The 20,700-nt window shown below is 39.8% G+C and overlaps 1 protein-coding gene across 3 annotated transcripts in view; it reads right to left on the bottom strand.

Annotated features, from left to right (window-relative positions):
* The window catches only part of abcc3 (ATP-binding cassette, sub-family C (CFTR/MRP), member 3), a 54,590-nt gene that overhangs the window by 27,895 nt on the left and 5,995 nt on the right, over window positions 1-20,700 (bottom strand). For all 3 annotated transcript variants that reach the window (XM_005721899.1, XM_005721900.1, XM_013913404.1), the window contains exons 2-6: window positions 8,760-8,936; window positions 7,958-8,071; window positions 3,805-3,942; window positions 1,104-1,229; window positions 797-858 (exon numbers count right to left, since the gene is read on the bottom strand). In XM_005721899.1, coding sequence (XP_005721956.1) covers window positions 797-858; window positions 1,104-1,229; window positions 3,805-3,942; window positions 7,958-8,071; window positions 8,760-8,936 — 617 coding nt within the window. The remainder of the gene's footprint in view (window positions 1-796; window positions 859-1,103; window positions 1,230-3,804; window positions 3,943-7,957; window positions 8,072-8,759; window positions 8,937-20,700) is intronic.

Below are 20,700 nucleotides of genomic sequence, written 5' to 3' on the forward strand. Positions count from 1 at the left end.
AGTTGAGGTCAAGCAATACTAAATAATATAGCCACAGTATGTGTGCATTAAAAAGAGGACTGAAGGGTTGAAGCACTAATATGAATGAAGGAATGTTAGCATGGTTTATGATGACCTTACATTTATTTATTACCATGGCAATTGCAGTCACTATGAGAGATGTGAACAAAGATCACACTTTTATCATTCTGCATGTTTGAACACAGTGAATACTGTGTAAACAGCCACTAACATAATGACATATTATTAATTGTGGATTAGCTAACATAGCATGGAACAAGCTAACAGCAAAAGTAACAGCGATTTCTAAGCTTCTTCATTCATTGTTTTTTATGACTGCAAACGTTTTACATTTTACCACCAGCTGTGGTCGAGGTAAGTCGACACTGCTTGTTCAGTTTCACTGCGTTTATGATCACTGCAATAAAAAAGGAGAAAGGAAAGGAGAAACTAGCGCTAATCTAAACAACAATAGTATGAAGCCAAATGACTCTCAGGCTAAGCTAAGTGAGATACGTCCAAATAAATTAGATTGACTTAAATTATCCTAAAACATTTTTCTTGTTTTAAGAGGGCTAATCCATCTTGAGAAAAAGCCCCAAACTAAAGATTTAACAGACTAGCACGTCCTACTATATTCACAGAACTACAAAAACTGCTTGAAAAATGAATAGCAGGGTCTAAAGATGGAGAAACGAACACCTCAGAGCCTTTAAAGCCCCAAAACTTTTAGTGTATACCACAAACTGTTGGTCTGTGGAGGTTGGTTTGGTGGCAGACAGCAATGTTAGCTTACCTTGTGAACCACCAAAAAGTGATCCTTGAGAGAAAACCTGCTGTAGCTTCAGGGCAAGGATTCTGGGGGAGGGGAAAAGAGGATGAGTGCGCATAATATGAGACCAGGGAGGTTAAATGAGGATAAAGAGGACATACTGAGAAGCCAGTAACAACTGAATTCAGTGTGTGACTGTGTGACCTGCTTTAACAAGCACAGAGCTGCCCCGGAGCGTGCTCAGACTTTCAGCTACTCAGAACACTGACTTTATGGTGTGAGCAGGAAAACACAAAAATTATTTATGAGCGGACTGTGACCGATGACTCACAGGGTCAGTGACAACATTGGAGAAGAGAGGAGGTTTCTCGTTGAAGCAGCAGAGAATGAACTCACAGACCACCATGCTGAAGTAGAAGTAGAAAGTGGTGAACCGCAGCTTATCTGTGACTTCGCCCTGTAAAGTATAACAAGAACACACACGCAGACACCAAGACATCAGCGTTTATCAGTTTTTGGGATGAGATGGCTTTTTGGAAAACACACCATGTCCTTGAAGTACCAGTCCACAGCAGCAGTCACCTCAAGGAGTGTTTAAATCCTAAGCTAAAGACCCAACAATATTATATAGAAACCTCAACATTCACACGACCCCTGTGAGAAAGCCTTTGGCGACACTGGAAAGTCCAGCTCCCTTTTAACAAGAAGAAACCTCCAGAGCAACCAGGCTTCAGGGAGGGGCGGCCCTCTGTCATAACCTCCTCTAACAGATGAACAATGTTATTCCTCGACTGCACCTTTCAGACCTGCAGCTATATCAGAATTCACAGGTGTGTCTGGGTGTTGTCATTGTGTGCAAAAGGTTCTTTGTGACACATGATGATATGAGTTACTGCTTACAGCAATTTTACAGCTTTATGACAAAGTAAATGGAAATTTAAAAAAGAACCTTCCTTAAATTCTTATTCAAGTCCTATATTTCATGTCTGCTTTGGTGATGAATGTAAAATTCACCCCTGGCAGTCAGGCAGCAGGCAGCCCCACCCATGCATTGCTACGATCATCCAGGAGAAAGGTAAGCATGAGTTGTAAGTGTGTGGGTGTTAGGAACATTCGCATGAATGGATGGAAGCTGACCGCAGGATATTCGTATGTAAACACCTTTTGACATATGAATGGAGGTAGAACCGTTGGATCTGTATGTGTGTACAATAGTACAATACTACTGGCAGCTAAAATAAGCATTGTCACAGTGAGCACAGCAGTGTGCTGAGGTTAGGATTTGGTTCAAAGGCTAAACAACCCTACAAGGTAATAGAATGGCTTTTCCATTCACTAAACATCCACACAGAGGAGAAAGTATCACAAAAGCCAAAAGTCTGCAAAAATCAGGCACCCCCTTTTTTGCCACTATTCAATTCTATTTTATTTATACAGCACCAAATCATAACAACAGTCCCCTCAAGGCGCTTTATATTGTAAGGTAGACCCTACAATAATACATGAGAAAAACCCAACAATCAAATGACCCCCTATGAGCAAGCACTTTGGCGACAGTGGGAAGGAAAAACTCCCTTTCAACAGGAAGAAACCTCCATCTAACCAGGCTCAGGGAGGGGCGGGGCCATCTGCCGCAACTGGTTGGGGAGAGAGATGGTCTGCCATGAACCAACACAACAGATGTGAATCTGAAGATCTCAAACGCATGAATGTTGTCTGGTGCAGTGAATTTGTATTTACCATTCAGAAAGCACGCTACGTTGCAGCTATCAGGAGAGATCAACACTGGCACCAAGAAACAGAGATGAGACAGAACCTTGTTGAGGGTCACGGGGGGACACATTTAGCCATAAATCTGATTATCCTCCACATGTAAAAATGTGAATATGAAGCCATGTAAACACGCTAATTGGGGTAAGCCTTACTCTGATTATTGACTATAATCCCATCATTACGTGCACGTTAACACAGCTTTTGACCTTTTTATAACAGAAAACAAGTATATCACTTAAAGATTTTATACAAGATTAACATTCCCCACATGACAGTCATTCCATTCTCTGTTCTCCACAATAATATTAACTCGTGAAAAAAAGAATTACTTGTGCACACATATATCAGACATCAAAGCCTTTCATATCCAACACTGAGGCTGGTCATCTTTTTGAGTATTAAACGACACCAGCCACAAACAGAAACATCTGCCTGTACAGCAGCTAAATCGTCCATTATTCTCACTAGGCAGTACCAAGTGTATGGTATCTGATTATGAATAGTAAGAATGGACCAAACCAGTAAAGACAAAGATTAAAAATGCTGCAATGCAATGCACAGTCTAGGTTTTATTAGGAGCAGTTTTGTTCCTTATTCATAACGCCATGATTATGAACAAATATTGATTTTTGCTGCTTTAGATAACACTAAATACACTCAGGTCTAAAATCTTGCGTTATTCAATAAACTGCACCATTCCTCATCATGTGCACAACTTTGCTTCCTCTTGTGATTTGCAATCAACTTTGACATGAATCTTTACTGTGTAAAAACAGCAGTTTTCAGCCTTTGTAGTACAACAGTTTAATGGGTCACTAATCAATTTCCCTTCTCATGGACGGGAAGCTTATCTGGGAGTCATGCAAGTCCTGCAGATTAGAACCTTGCAATTGTTAAAACCAGAATTCGCAGAACTACTGGGTCAGCAGCGCTTACAAACAACTGTTCTGCATCAGTCTCCACCGCAGCTCCATACTCCCTGCAGGGTTTGTTTGCTGTGAGCTGCAGCTCCGCTGGTGAGCGGTGCACACTGAAGGTAAGATAAGTACACTGGGAACAACAGGCCTACTATTCCCTTTTTGCTTAGTGGTGCCCTGATCTAACCCCTGCCAGAGCATCCACCCACTGTAAACTCCAAAACAACTCTTAAGACAACAAGACTGGGGGAAGGAGATTCAGACGGGTGAAAAAAGGGCACCAGGCAGAGAAGATGATGGCAGACAAGTAAAAGGTATTTGAGGGCAACGGCATGTTCTCACCTGGCTGGAAGCCTGTAGGATCTTGGAGCGGAAAGGCACGGTGGCACACAGCAAACACAGCAACCAAAAGATGAAGAGGACCCCCGAGGACTGGACCCCGCGTAACCTCTCAAACTGGATCAGAAATGTGGCCAACAGCTGAGAGGGAAGGAAGGGGTGGGGGTGACACACAGAGAGAGGAAAAAGGATTGGGAAGGGGTGAGGGGCAGAGGGAGAGACGGTATTAGATTAGCCATGACAGAATAACTGAGGGCATGTGAGGTAAACCACACACAAACTGGGTCAGTGTTTCAACTTTGGGTTAGATGTGCTCCTCGTGGAACCGCAGCACTCAGGGCAGTTTACTTCAGGAGGACCGCTTCACTGTTTTCCTATCTGGCTTTTCAGTCAGCTTCTGCTACATTATTTCTGGTGATGGAGAGGTAAAGACAGACTTTTTAAAAAGACAGTGAGATCAAACTCGTGCTAATTACCAATTTAAGGACCGTCTTTAAATTAAGAGTGAAAGCGTAACTTGCTTTTCATCCTCTGTTATAGACTTTTTCAGAGGTGGATCCTTATATCAAACATGCTCAAAATTTAAAACAATAACATCAGAGCTCCACCTACCTACTGTTCAAATCTTCTGTTTTCAAGGGGCAGCCAATCAGAAGAGAGTTGGCTTACAGGGAGAAAAACTAACACAGCTGATTTCAGACAGATGATGAACCCAGAGGCTGCATCAAGTCCCAGTGTAACGTAAATAAGTATTTAAGCTATTAATGAGCAAATGAACTCTGATAGAATCCAATAAGCTGCATGCTCCTTTGAGGATGTCCTCATTCAGGACATTCGGTACACTTACTCATTCTTGTTATCCTACTTTCTAGTCCGCCTACAGGAGTTATGCACAGCCGATGTCTTTTTAGTGCAGTGGCTACACAGACAGTGAATTGGAAAGTGCATCTGCATCCATACATCTTCTCATTCACCCTTTGATAATGAAATTTTGGATCCTAGTAGACTATTGCACATTTCCAGATGTAAAAAGCATGTTAGGACTGCAATGCTGTCCATACACACAGCCTTTTCTTTTTTTAGCCGATGTGACTCACCTGTGTTTAGCAAGTAATCTTTTCCTTTTTCCCGTCTAAACTTAGTCTGTCAAGCAAATATTGACAAATATTTATCACAGGATAAAAAAAAAGGCCATAAAGACTCATAAACATCTACACCAAAAAACGTGCTAAAGTTTCAGAGGATGAGCAAAGTCATAATTAAAATGTTCTGCTGCAGTCGATTTCTTTTGTAAGGATTTTTCTGCCTTTATTAAATTCTTTCACCTCAAATCAACAAGGCCAGCTCTTTAAACCTCACAGCTACATTATTTTCACCATTCAGGATTTTTTCCTTTTTAAAGTGCAGACTGAAAACCTCAATGTCTTTGACTGAAAAGATTATCTCATCTTTTCAGTCCACTTTTTTTCTTTTTCATTTCCTGCTGCTGCGTGACGTTTTTCATTTCAGTGCTTCCTGTCTAATTTTACTTTGGGCAACCATTGCAGTGTGCTTGTCCGACTTTTAGTGGTTCTAAAGGATTTCATCACCTTTTCCACCAGAAAACTTTCTCTAAACAGTAAATTTATGCCAACAATAACAACTGAAGTGATGGAACATTCCACTGCTGTGGAGGGGGAGACAAAATACAATTTTCCTGTCTAAGAGGAACCTGGAAAAAAATACAGTATCACCATTTACACAGTATCTGGCCTCAGGTCTGTAGCACTGGCCTGGTTAATGGATTTGTTTGGAGAAAGGAAAAAAAAAAAAAAGAGTGCATATGACTTTTCTCCTTTTACTGTCTTAAGAAACAGAAACTGTTTCAGATTTGTTTTTACGTCCTGAAAAAAAAAACTGTTTTGATTTGGAATAAGACATGCGACATTTGAAATTGCAACAAATTCACGATGGTGTAAACTGTTTATCACAAGACTGCCAGCTGTATCCAGTGTGACAAGGACATTTCTGCACATGTGCAGAAATGTGCCAGAGTACCTTCACTTCTGCATTTTGGTTTATTTGGTCCAATCTTAGATAACTGCATCTGAGCACTTATCACACTGATGGATGCATTTTGTTTTTAACAGTTTGGGATTTAAAGAGGTAACATCAACAGTCTAACAGATCATTCATTTACTGGACATTAACAACATTAAACCACATGGGAAAATGTATATTAGCTGAACAATATATATGTTTGACCTTTCATAAACAACAAAATGTATCTTTTAATCAAGCACATGAGTTAGTAAACTAATCAGGTATTGAAAACCCAACTCAATGCCCGCTCCTCCAGTCTGTCTTGATCTGTGGCTCAAATGAAAGCACTACTGGGATACTGATTAGCTCCAAATGAGCTAAAAATTGCACCAAAAACTGCATTTCTTAAAATCGCCTGCAGAGCCTCGCTCAGTCCCATGGACTCCTGTGTTAAAACACCCAACTTTAAAACATTACAACACTCCAAAGCATGTTTTGACCAACCTGCTAATTTCCCTTACTTAACAACTATTTTAGCATCATTGTCTTTTTTTTGTACAAGTCACCCATTCATTTGTCAAGGCTTACACAGTTAGGAGTTGTTTTATCTGCAAGTCTGCCAAGTTAGGCAGCTGTAGCTGGTAAGGCTCTTAGAGAGGTTTTAAACGTGTCCGTGGTGTTGATGGTTTTTGGAGCATTTTATTGGCATTATCTGACAAATAGAAAAGGCCACCAACAAAGTTACTGCTGCAGTTAGTGAGTGAAATTCTAGCATGTTATCTAGCACGTCTGACATGATGGCAAAGAGGCTTCAGTGTGGAGTCTAGGATTCATTTCATGGTCTCACGGGCACTCTGCATATCTTTTATCAATATTTTGTGTATTTTTTTGGGTGAATTGTATCAGTTCAGAGAATTTCCATTTGAAGCTGACTGTTTTAATGGCATTTTTACGGCCATCTCTATTCTCTTCTGGTGTGTTGACTCAGGGTAAGATCTAAAACCTGCAGTACACCGGCCCTCAAGGCCTGGAGTTGGACACCCCTCTTCTATTGTGTCTACAGTGTCCATGATTGCAAGTTGAAAAAAGCTGAACCATCAGAAAGTCTAAAGTTTTGCTGCCAAACCCTGTACATTTATGAGTGTGGAATGATGCAACTACAGGGATTTCAAATCAAAGTAGCAGTATGAGTGTGAGAAACCCTTTTCTCTTGCATAGTTTAATTTGGTTTTATTTTTGTTGTTGTTGTTGTTTTAAAAACAACAACAACAAAAAACAGGGAAGTCTTTACTGTGGCATTATGTCTTAAATGTATCAATGGGAGAAACATTTGTGCGTTTGTGACCCGTGTCTTTGAAGTACAGCGATACAGGAATGTTTCCCACTTCTTGTTACTTCAGGAAATCAAACAATAAATAGCTGAAATACTGATCCTTTGGATTTCCTGACAAAGACCAAATAATTTAGCTTTGGCCCACGGACAGACATAAGCAGGAAATGGACACAGAATTACACAGTGATTGCTACGTTTTCCTCTTTTGTTTAATTATTCTAGACCATAACTGCACTTAAGATGATTAAAAAAAAAGTTTGAGGCCTCCCGCTCCTTAAGCTCTGAGTCACATTGTTTGTCTATACAGGCTCCTCCACATCTCTGTGGACGTTTCTGTTTACACAAAACTCACTTATTTTGTTGTGCTTCATAGCCGAGTTACACTTGCTTAGAAGAAGCTAAGAGAAAGGATTTCAGCCTTTCACCCACACGCAGTATTTGAGTGTGTGCATGTGAACATGAACAAAGATTCGGATCACACATTAACTGGCCACAGCTGGTTATGGATGTGTAATGTCAGCTTCGATTTTCTGTTACAGTCATGTAAAAACACCTCTGGAGCACTGAAGGCAAGCTAACTGCCCATGTTGCTATTTCACTTTATCCATCACACGAACAGCTGCTGTCATTTTGGCAAGCCAGTCTCTGTGACTCTTATCTTTTATCACTCAGATATTAATCTCTTGTATATGTGGCCTACATCAGCCTGTATTTGAATATGCAAAAAAACATTTGTATAATTCTTAAAAAAACAAACAAACATATATATATATATATATATATATAAAACATGATCCTCACCATGGTCATGCCAAGCACGAGTGGGGTTACATAGTAGATGGGCGGCTGATTGCCCTCGTGCAATGTGTAGAAAAGATCTATCCAGCACACAATCCACAGCAAAAAGCCAAATGCCTGAGAGCAAACCGAGAGACGAAGGGAGAGAAAACAAACATTGAATTATATAAAAACAAAGAAATAAGACACAGAAGTCAAAGCCATCAAAATATGAGGAGATTTCTGGCCAGTCTTGTGCTTGGTTTAGTTTGTAATATATTTATTTATACTTCAAGTTCTAGACGCTCTCTGCTGGTCGAGTTAATGTGATGATATATGATAACATGTATGATAACCTGAAAATCTTTAACCATCTAAAACAGAGAAACAAAGTACTCGGTTACTAAAATTGATATACTCTAGTGCAACCTTAGTTTGCAGGACGTTACTAGAAATCAAACACATAAAAGAGGCTTTAAAAACTGCATTCATAGAACATGAAATGCTCCTCTTTGTACTGCGGTTATACCACATATGAGAAACAGATCACATATTATTCAGTAATTATTTAAATAAATGAACACAATGTACAATTTATAGACACTAAACGTGAATATATGAAAGATAAATGTTGAATCTAACATGGTTCAGTATTGGACCCTCGGGTTTTTATTTTATAGACATGAATATACGAATTATCTTGCAAAATCTCACATATTGCAGTACCTCCCAACTAGTTTTAAACACAATAATGTGTACTATGTGACATTACCATACACTGAACTATAATAACCTAAAGTGATGAGTGTATGAAATGCTCTCTCACCGTCTTGAACCTGTTCAAAAGTGACATCATGATGTATCCTTTCTTGTTCTTCTTGAGACAGAAGATGTAGATTGGGCTGACAGCCCACAGATAGATGCACTGCACCCATGAGAGAACAGAGAGCTGAAAACACTCTGGGAGGTCAGGCCAACTGGAATTAAATGTCCGGTTGGATACCTGTGGACACAAGAAAACAGCGGTTTAGTTTACATGCCTACATCTCACTGAAAGACCCACAAAGCTAACACCTTGTCTAAACTGCACAAGCTGGAATCCCACCTCCACAACCCACAGAATTTAATCACACCAACTGGTTTCCTTAAGTTAAAACTCTTAGTGAACATCTGCTCATTGCTACAAATTGGGGGGCAGGAAACATGATGTGTTGGCCTGCAATAATATTAAATCTATAACTTCAAAGGTGACCAGTTGGTTAGCTACCCAGTGGAAGAACGTTTTGTTTCTTTGTTTGTTTTATATCTGATGGTTGAATTTAAATTTACATTGATTATTAAGGAAAATGATCAACACAAACTCAAATTAAAGTATGAGGATAAATGTCAGGATAATTTGGGGCTTTTAATAATTTCTTTGAACTGGATATTTAAAAACTCCAAATTACCATAATATTCACGATCATAATGGGTATATGGGCAAACTGCATTCAATACAGTTTTATTTATCTAACGCCAACAGGACTTTATTTTGTAAGGTAAATGTGCATTAATACTGTGGATAATGTTCACCTTGTCATTTTGACTTTTCATCCCACATTTTTTACTTTAAGATTAAAGCCTATCGGCCAATGATATCTGCCGATTGATAAATCAGTCCGCGTCTATTTTAGATGAGCCGACACTGGTCCACACACTGCACTGACGGGAAAGCAGAGTGCAGTGCACCTGCATTAGTAGCAGTGGAGGTTAAGAAACATGTACAAAGTGGGCACCACTTCGGATAATGTGTAAATATTAAAACCTTTAGCGTGACGTGTCAAAGACAGATGACTCATTTACTTGCAGCTGAAGAACAATATCTGATTAGCCCAGAGGACATCCGGAGGAGAACGCCAAATAAACATTCGCAGATACGCAACTCTGACAATGCAGTTATGGTGCTCCCACACGGCTGAAGGCCCACCCACAGATCGAACCAAGATAAACACAGCTGCCAGCATCTAACCACTCTTCATACCTTGCCACGCCCATCTGCATGGCTAAGTGTGTGCTTGCGCATGTGTGTGTGGCTGTAAAATGTCCCTCTCCACTTCAGATAGTCTTAACATTGCTCAAGAGCAAGCAGTAAAACCAGTGGTTCTGCTAATCTTCTTAACGATTTCCCAGACCGTGAACGTGAGCCTTATAAACTTGTTATTTTTAAACCTAAATTCATGAACTTCTCCCAGTGTGTGTTTGCAGTTTTTACCACAAAAAAAAAAAGTATGCACTTTAGCTCCAATAATGACAGGAAACGAAAAGAATTCTCAGACCGTGAATGTACTGTTTATCAGCAGGGTTTCTCCATTTCACAGTCCAAACAGAAATGAATTTTCTGACTCACAGGATGTTAAAGTCCACAAGCCAAACAATAAGCTGTATTTTACCATCAGATACACATTTACTTCAGTACATTGTCAGAGATAATAATCTATTATGTTTAACATCAACTTTAGGAAGAAGCTGCAGCAAAAATTCAGCAAAATTATTTTAATCAGCGTGCTGGTGTAGCTCAGTGAGTGAGCAGGTGACCATATGCTACGATCGTGGCTCAAGAGTTGGGAGTTTGTCTTGTAATCGGAAGGTTGCCGGTTCGAGTCCCGGCTTGGACAGTCTCGGTCGTTGTGTCCTTGGGCAAGACACTTTACCCGTTGCCTACTGGTGGTGGTCAGAGGGCCCGGTGGCGCCAGTGTCCGGCAGCCTCACCTCTGTCAGTGCGCCCCAGGGTGGTTGTGGCTACAATGTAGCTGCCATCACCAGTGTGTGAATGGGTGGATGACTGAATGTAGTGTAAAGTGCTATACAAATACAGGCCATTTACCATATGCTGTATGAAGGGACAGCAGTATTCCCCACTTTCCTGCCTAGATACACGGTCTCTATCCATAAAAGGCCAAAAGAATAATCTTAAAAATAAAAAATATTTCACTCAGTGGTTAATCAATATAATGGTTGTAAGAAGGCATGTGTTGGTGCATTAAAGACCGCCCTGCAAATGCATTGGTTGCTGCACACAGTCCTTTCTACTGAAAAAACATGTTTCAAAAGGTGCAGCTTTTACTTTGAAGGTAAACGTACTCCATTTCAGGTCAGCATCACATTTTTTCCTAGTTTCACAACCGCTCTGTGGTTAGTTAGCAAATGTTTGCAAACAATCATCTTCTATGCAAGCTAACCCTAACCTAGGTTAGGTAATCTGCTAGCAATCACAAGGAGAATTTCTGTGGAGCAACTCCGTTGTGACTGATATCACCCAGCGACAGACAGCAACCTGTAGTAACCACTTGCAAACTGCAGGGGGAAATACACTTTCTTCCATAGTGAGTTGACGTTGCCAGGGAATCCCCAACTAGTCTCTCGGTCTGGGTCCAAAGAATCCAAAGTTCCAGATTTGCTGAAGATTTATCAAAATGTTAATACTATGAAAAGGAATCTGTTTGGGATTGTTTTGGTTTTAAACTGCTCAATGAAGCATTTAGATAAAAGGACACCTTGCTGCTCCTACAAGGACAAACAGATAGAGGGAACATGCTGTTAAATGCTCAGTATGCACAACTTGAACCCTGCAAATAAAGCTCGGACAGTCTCAATCATTGTGTCCTTGGGCAAGACACTTCAACAACCGCCTACTGGTGATGGCCAGAAGGGCCGATGGCGCAATATGGCAGCCTTGCTTCCTTGTCAGTCTGCCCAAGGGCAGCTGTGGCTACAACTGTAGCTGCCTCCACCAGTGTATGAATGTGAGAGTGAATGAATAGTGGTATTGTAAAGCGCTTTGAGGGGTCCCGAAAAGCGCTATATAAATCCAATCCATCATTATTTTTATTATTATTAACAAAGAACACTGGGTGCTAATGGCATTATATCAGCTTCAATAGTTTGGACTGGTGTAACCAGTCCAAGCTCTTAACCCTGTATAACACACAAGTTGTCATTTTAACTTCACTTTTTATGAAAATAACACAGGGAAGCTAAAGTGTGGCATGCTAATTAGTGAGAAGTGTCAACAGGTGGCTGTTGTCACCTGTGGATACAAACAACTGTGTTAGCGCCCGTTTCCATTTAAGCTAACCATCTCCTGTCTGGACTAATACATTTATCACACAGGCATGAGAACAGCACCAATCTTCTTCTCTGGTTCTCTGGAACAAACAACTTTTTTTAAATGATCCATTCAGGTTTACCTGACACACGGAGGACTACTACAAGCAGATGTTACTTTTCACCTAAATGAAGTAGTGACTTCTGCATGCTTTGCATTGCAAATGTGCGCATGACACAGCAACTAATAGGTCCTCCTCTCCATTTCTCCTTTCTTCAGGTCAACCTGAGCAGCAGGACAACATATTATTTGTGTTCAGATTATAGTATGTAAAACACTGCTGGTGTAAAAGTGTAAAAGTGGTGTAACTGTAAAAGCTTAAAATATTACAACTCTGTGTGTCAACTAATATTGATTAAGGAAAAACAAGTTAACAAAATGTGTTTTAGAAGCCTTAAGAAACACCAGAGGCTTCTATCAAGCAGGAGATTAATGAAAGGGAAGAGACAAGCTACTTTCAACACTGCAGCTGCTACTAAAGGCAGACTACCGGTACTAGACTTCATTCTGTTTCACAGACTTTCAAGGTCGTTGTCTTCGCACTAAAGACCTGAATGCTGAGACTTTAACAAAAGGCGAGATGTAAAGGTTCAGAGAGCAGGAGGATTTCTTTCACAAGACTGAGATAAAATATTAGTAGAAGCAGAAGCAGACTGGAGTGTTAAACTGCAAGCCAGATAATTTTCTCCCTTATGAGTCTCATCATGTGGTAATACCGATCACACTGAGCGATAAGAGCCAGGAAAGATTCAATAGCGGCATTTGACTTAAACATCCTGGTACATCGGCTTCATGGTAATCAAATCAATCTGATTTATACAGAAGCTGCTCTCTCGACTCATCAGGAAACGTGTTATCTTTGACTAAAACCACAAAGAAGAAAATTGTGTCACTCTGCATGTCAATCACGCTCGTTAATCAGAAGTCATTAGCTATGAGAATATCCTGCTTAATTCTATTTTCTTAATCTTAGAATTACTAAATCTGATTTAGTGATCAGTTTGACCCAAAACAAGTGGATGAGACCATAAACCAGGGGTCTCTGGCTTAAATGAGCTGTGGGCCACTGCTGGCACTGTCATCTCATTTCAGGGCACTTTGCTGTTCAAGTAGTACAAAAAAATAAACAAAAAAAAACACAGAAAATTTAGTGTTTTGTTTGTTTTTGAAATTTCAAATATTGTCTACGAAGACAAAACTGCAAATGCAAACACAATGTTCCCCTCACTCTTAACCAACTGAAGCCTTTTATTGAACTACCAAATAAACAAATTGGTCCTCTGTTTCTGGCCACACACGTGGCAGCACTTCTGCTATAAATTTGTTCGTATTTACCAAAGTAAAAATGCAGACTTAAGTGTACACATTAGTTTCTGACTGATAGTGAAAACTGTTTTCTCTACAAAGAACTCTCTAACACAGCCAATCCCTCCACATGTCTGTGCTCCCCACATGCTTGTTGCCTCCATATTAAATATTTTGTTGCTTTTTAAAGAACTTATTTTAACATTGCACTCAACAACGAACAAATCCTTCCTAAAAAAAAGAAAAAAAGAAAAGAAAAGTAACTTCAAAGGCCAAATTGCATTTTATTTCTTCAGGTCAATGTATGAGCTCAAGTAGGGGTGACGTGGGCCGCAAGTTTGGCCGCTGCCATAAACTGATCAACAACATCAGAAGACACTGCAACAAGTAACAAGATCCTGGTGGCCATTAAAAAGAATGCAGGTTTAAGGCACTTCACGCTGGCTTTCTTTCTAACACTAGTATAGAACAGACTGAATAAGACAGTATTCGTGCCATATTAACATGAACAAATAAACAAAGTAAAAACACTAAACCACAATGACAAACATTCTAATTAAAAGGTCTTTTAACAAAAATTTTAGCCCCCTCTCGTCTTTTTTTCTTGAACTTTTGATGTTGTAAAATCAAAACACCCTGTGAATCCAAATAAATCATTTGCAGAATATCAGAAAGTGAAAAGCTTTATATTTGAAATTATGGAGCAATATAAAAGATCACTTTATCACCTGAGCTTCAAGTACTACCACTTTCAAATACAACGAGCGATGCAGCTTACAGCAGTACAAAATCTCTACTGTACATGCTGGCAGTTTGACTTTTAATACAACCAGTGAGTCAGAGCTGCTCTTTCCTCGCTGAGACTCGCTGTCTAATTTGTTTAGACTTGCTGCAACGTGTGCTTTTAAGATGACTCAGTATGGTGACACAGTCATTCTATTGCATACCCCCATCTGCCCCCCAACCTTTCAGTGATTTAATGAGACAAGCACATGTCAGCAACCTCAAAACTGAAAATCCCAGGACTGTGACTTAAATATCCATCCATCCATCCATCGTCATCCGCTTTGTCCAGGGTCGGGTCGCGGGGGCAGCAGCCTAAGCAAATATCCAAATATCCAAGTCACAAAATCACTGAAGTGAAGCTTTTCGATACATTTCACATCACTAAATGATTAAGGCCTTTGCTAAAAAAAATACTTGACTGTCGCCATGTCAAAATCAATTTTACTGTCAAAACTTGAGGTGATTTATAAATGGTTTATATTGCAACTGATTTGAGACTAAAATGAAAAATGAAAAGATTTCAAATGAACATCACTTGAAGTGACACTGAAAATAGCCACTGTTGGTAAAATATAGATTGACAGTAAATTAAACTGTTAGCTGTAAACTGATAACAGAAGTGGGAAAAGCACACACGAGTGCCTCTTCTAGCAGAATCAGAGACTTGCATTAAAAAAAACATTCAGCTAAAAGTTGAAACTACCGATTCAACTTCTTCACTCAAGTTAAACTGAAAAGCTTATTTTTGCCAAACTAATTAAACCTCATGTCATAATCGAATAGTATCAATACAAGGAATAACAATTTTATGCATAATTTTTACATCTAATCCACAGTTTGACCAGAGAAAATCCGCTCTATTTGCTTCTGACTACACTGTAGGAGGGTGACTGGTGACTGTGCACCACTACCACCAATCTGAAGGTGTGAAAAATGAGTGGTGGTGCAGCATGGGGTCACAACGATAATGATTTCTATTGTGAGAAGCAGCTTTTCTGCACAGGTTGTGATCAGCTGATCGGCGCTGCTGCTCTTTGTGGATTTCATCATTAGAACTTATGTTACACAAGCCATCATGTCACATTTCCCATCCCGAGTAAGTATAAAGCTACTGTGTGTTCAGTCAGTGAATCGACATCATCAGCTTAACTGAACATGAGCGCTGTAGAATCATGAACACAACCTATGGATAGTTTGGCTCTTACCAAACTACTTTAATCCCCGATTTATAAATCATACACACGTTACATACTACATTCTGACTTTGTGATCATTAACACAAACTCTAATTTTGTAATAAAGCTTTTATTGTTGATTAGCAAACTTAACCTCATTCTCATGATGTCTAATATTACAGGATCTTAAACTTACCTTGAAGTTAGTTTTATCTATTGTAACTTTTCACCAAAAGTGAGTTAACTGCCATTACTTTACTAAAGCGAAATACATACTTAAAAAATAGAATTCCGTTACTATTTAATTTTCTGTAACCATTTACAATCTAATAGTTTTTTGTTTTCTTTTAATTAACGCTCATTCAGGTGTCCAAAGATTTAATATCAAAGGTTTGTAGGACCTTTGATCAACACATCAACTGAAGATAAACTCAAGCAAATAGCAAAATGAATATGGAAAGAAAAGAAAAGAAAAAGCAGGACACAGACCACCATCTCTAGATTTGGAGTCTTGTGATTTTTCCACTAGCATCCCACCTGCCTTTTTGAATAATTAAAAACATAAGAACAGCTATAAATATTATTTAGGTAAAGTATTTGTTCTTTAAAATCATCCACTGAAACTATTAACAGTCAAAACTACTAACTAAAGCTAAATGAGCTATCAGTTCACCATTTAATAATGACGATGGTGATTATAAAGTGCTATCACTGAGCTGTTAAGGCAGTTTATTCAATAAAACACTGTTCTAAGAGTGGAATGCTGAACAGCTTAAGAAGTAATGGAGCAGAGCCACAGGTGGTGTCCAATTTTTTTAATTCATCCTTTTTAATCCTGTTTCTTACAGTACATGTTATGCTAGTAGCAAATAACTGAATATGCCTACTTCCTAATGCCACATTCCCAGATGTTTTTCCATTTTCCCCATGTGTATTTTTTTTAACCAATGACATCATTTGAACACATTTATGAAAGTGGTGAATCTCAAGCTTATTCAACATTTACTATATACATGCAGTGTTTTGGTTTATGGTTTAGTGTTCATTTGATTTTCAGAAGCATAATATTATCAACAAGCCTGATCAGGTAACTTACAGTGATACACAGAATACAATTATCTACGGCAAAAAAAGGATCAAGCATCTGGCACGCTCGTCTTCTAAGTACCTGTAGCGACATGCCCAAAGCAATGCAATCATATGATTTGTTTTGGCACAATCTAACTTTCTTACACAACCACATGCGCTTAAGATCCAGCCTTTAATTTTACAATAAATTTTAATCCTTAGACTGCTTTTTATCAGCAAAGCGGTGCATGCTCATCTCCTTATGGAAATTTCGGACATCTGTATCTGTAAAACTGTCGTTTGCATAGCTTAGCACAAAGACTGGACTTAAGGAAATAGAAAGCCTGGCTTATTTCATTATAGTTTTCATACTGTATGAGTATGAAAAAATGAGTTACCAAATGGTAACTGGTGAGTTTTAAATGCATTAGCCCCATTTTGATGTGGTGGTAATTCTGATCAAGCACTTTGCATGTTTTCCTGTGGTTATGAAACTGCACTTCAGATGTGTATGAACACAGCTTGGTACACTTTGCCTTGGGGAGACAAAATTGCACTCTGTGCAGCAAATGCATTAGGCCTGTTTTACTAACTCATTTTGTTGCTAATGACTGTAAATATAATGTTGTGGCTCTGGTTTCATACTTTAATTACATGTGGTTTAATACAATACACCAGAGTACTGAAAGCCATAGCAAGGGAATTACTGAGACACTGCAACTGTTGTGCAGGGGAATTGTATTAACTTGTACTTGAATTACCATCAACCAACACAGTTTAGTCAGGCTTATGCTTTCTAGTGTATCTAGAGGTTTGAGAAAATCAACAGGCCATCTCCATCTGTTCTCTGTTACACTGAAAAGCTGTCCAGCGGTATGAATGGGAGGCTGACGACAGTAAAGACTGCAGGGGGACAGGAACTGCTGCTGGCTGTGTTTGCTTACACCGACGCATGGAAAACATTAGCATTTTACCCATGGATCTTTGGTCTGTATAGTGGGCATTGCTGAAATAACTTAAATGCAGACTACAGTATAGATTTTCATATTTGGAGCAGATAAAAGATGATACTTTACAGATATGTTGCGTAACTTGGGGGGCAAAAGGCCTTAAAGAAGATACAGCAAACCGTAGAGGAAAGATCAATCGGACCAGCCGGCTGAGAGAAAACTGAAAACATGAAGAACTCTGAGCTGCAGAAAGAATGCTGTTACACTTTAAACCCACAACGTTATGGGTTCACGCAGAGAACCACATTTATTAAAACATGGTATCATGAGCCTGTAACCTCCCTTACTCATTCAGAGCTGTTAACCAAGACATGTCACAACTGTTTCGATTATTAGCTTTTGCTGACTTAGCAGTCTCTCGGTTCAGGAAGTAGACACTGCATCGGGGGAATTTTTCCTAGGGCATCATTACTTCTCCATGCCAGAGTGGACAGATATAAACTGACATTAAAATACCGGAACTCATAATACACATGTAACTACATTTTTTTTCCTACAACAAAAAAGCAGAATTTGTTTTTAAGGAATTTAAAAAAAAATCAGACTTCAAATAGCAACAAGCAACTTCCACTCCATTGGGCACCACTGTCACAAAGTTTAGATCAAGTTCTATTGTACAGCAACTACTTGAGGAGGGATGATTAGTTTGGAGCAAATCGACTAAGGATAACATATTTCCTCAGACTAATCCAAAAGTAAAAAGGCACAAATGTGCTGTCACATAGACTTTGGCAATAGAGCTAGGAGGCCCTCATGTGTTACCACAGGGCTACGTCCATCCAACCATCCAACCTCTACCGCTTGTCTGGGTCCATGTCACTGGGACAGCAGTCTAAACAGATGCCCAGACCTCTCTCCTTGGCCATCTCCACCAGCCCTTCCAGGTAAAGGTGTTCCCAAGCTTGCCGAGAGATGCAATTTCTCCACTGTGTCTGCCCCGTCTCCCAATTGGGACATGCCTAAAACACCTCAACAAGGAGGAGTAGTAGCTCCACTCTCAGCCTCTCCTGAATGACCGAGTGCTTCACGCTATCTTTAAAGGAGAGGCCACCCACTCTTTAAAGAGTGGGCGATCTCATACAATAAACCAACAGATTCACTTTCACCCTCACCACAATCTGTCAATCTCCCAATCTCCCAGTCCACTGTGGCTGAGATACTTGAACTCTTTCATCCTGAGGCTTCCTAACCTGGAGCAGGCACACCAACGTCAACAACAAGCTATGAGGTAAAACAGAAGTCTTTCTTTTGTCTGTGCAACTGGTGGCAGACAGATCTGCACAGCAGACCTGAAGGGATTGCAGGCTGATCTAAAGATTGCAGTTATAAGGTGATTAAATATTAATAGGATGTCATTTTAAACTGTTGGTTACTACTGTTAAGATGGTCAGCTGCTATATAGCTATAAAAGGCTGCCAAATGAGATGGAGGATAGAAAGCATAAAGGCCAATACTTTACTTTTATGGATAATGAAGAAGAAATACTGTAAAAATGAATGAAGAACAAATGTGCACAGTAAGTTTGTCTTGTCAAGACACACTGAATGCACTAAGCACATCTGCAGACTCATCACCTCATTGGTACTCTCACTTCCCTGCAGCGTGTGACAAGGGTTTAAAAGCTCAAAAATCGCTACGCATTCGATGTCTACAGTTTAATACCAATACAAGAACTTCCTCTTTTTCAATTTCAATTCAGCTTCAGCCTCGTAGTATCCAACCTCTGCCTAAGAGCAGCACATGAGACAAACTATTCCAGCCTTACACAACAGCTTACACTACACTTTAAAGTCTTTGAGAAGACGACGCTCAGCTCCTGCACGGCTGATCTTCCCCACGGCACTCAACTGTAATCCAAGCTGCTGCTGACAGTTTGAATTGTTGGTATATAAGGCTGCTGATAAATAGGCTTTGGATCAGTCTGATAATGTGTGCGCTGCATACCACGCATTCTGTCTGACTGTGCTACGCCCTCCTGTATGAGTATGGGTTACAATAAGTGGGCATTTCTTCATTCTGGCCGAATACACATCAGGGTGACATTAGTGTAATAACCTTTACATGCACATTTAAACCTGCCCAACCTCAGCTTTGATGCTTACTTTAATAAAACTGACAGAGGTTTTAATAAAGTGCTGTGAGGCAGAAAAGTTCTTCGCACTTAATCAGTTATTGTTGCCACTGCTGAACACGTTCTGGCATTTTCATTTATTTAAATATACTTTGAACTCGGGGAAACTGCAGAGTTTCTCACCAAGTACCCTTTACTTGGGCGCTGCAAGAACACTCACACTTGAAAACATCCAGTCGCTGATAACCACCTAGCTCCAGTCCTTTTGGCCGTCTGGTCAGGCCATTGTTGTGGTGGTCCCCGAAATTAATTCAGCTGCTTCTCTGGAAATTCACCATCCACCACCGTGCTACCGTATCCTTTAGCAGATCATCTGCCACCATCTAACCCTACCCTTAGCATCCTCCTCCATCACACCAACCCTCCTCGTGTCCTCCTTTGCTATATCCATGAATCTTTCTGTCCTCTTCCTCTTTTCCAGTCTAGCAGCTCCCTCAGCTCAGCCTCGCCTTTCAAAGTTTGTCCCCAGTCTGCTCAACCTGAGTCGTCCCTCTGATGTACTCATTTACAATCCTGTCCCTCGTGGTCACTCCCAACGCTGGCTTTTAATAAATAGCTTAATCGTGAAGATGTCATACTTAGAAAATGTCCATTAAGCCATTTAAGCTAATCAATGTGTTCAATTCCAATTATCTTTCAAGTAATCAGTTCAAAAGCTTTTTTCTTATTAGCAGCCAATATAGTAAATACTGGAATGCATCTATTTTACTTTAAACAGAAACATACAGTTATTATCTATATTTCTTTCTTATGTGTACCCAAAAAGCATTTTCCGCATTCAAACTTCAAACACTGTTGGGAAAAGTTCAGGAACATTCTGCAGTCCTCCTTTCTCTATTCTAGTACAAATAAGGAGACAGTCTGTGTCAGAGTGGCTGCTGCTTCCAGAAATACTCCATTTGGTTTAAGTGTTTAGGCCAGGGTCGAGCATGAAGAGGCAGCACACAACTAGACAGAACACGACAGTTAGCAGCTGTATTCTCACAATGATACACAACACAGACTTTGTACAAGGGTACAAGGGAGGTTATCAAAACAGTACGTAACACATTACAGTGGGGCAAAAAAGTATTTAGTCAGCCACCGATTGTGCAAGTTCCCCCACCTAAAATGATGACAGAGGTCAGTAATTTGCACCAGAGGTACAC

Source organism: Pundamilia nyererei, unplaced genomic scaffold (genome assembly GCF_000239375.1).
Source record: "Pundamilia nyererei isolate P.nyererei 1_Seehausen unplaced genomic scaffold, PunNye1.0 scaffold00005, whole genome shotgun sequence".
NCBI lineage: Eukaryota > Metazoa > Chordata > Actinopteri > Cichliformes > Cichlidae > Pundamilia > Pundamilia nyererei.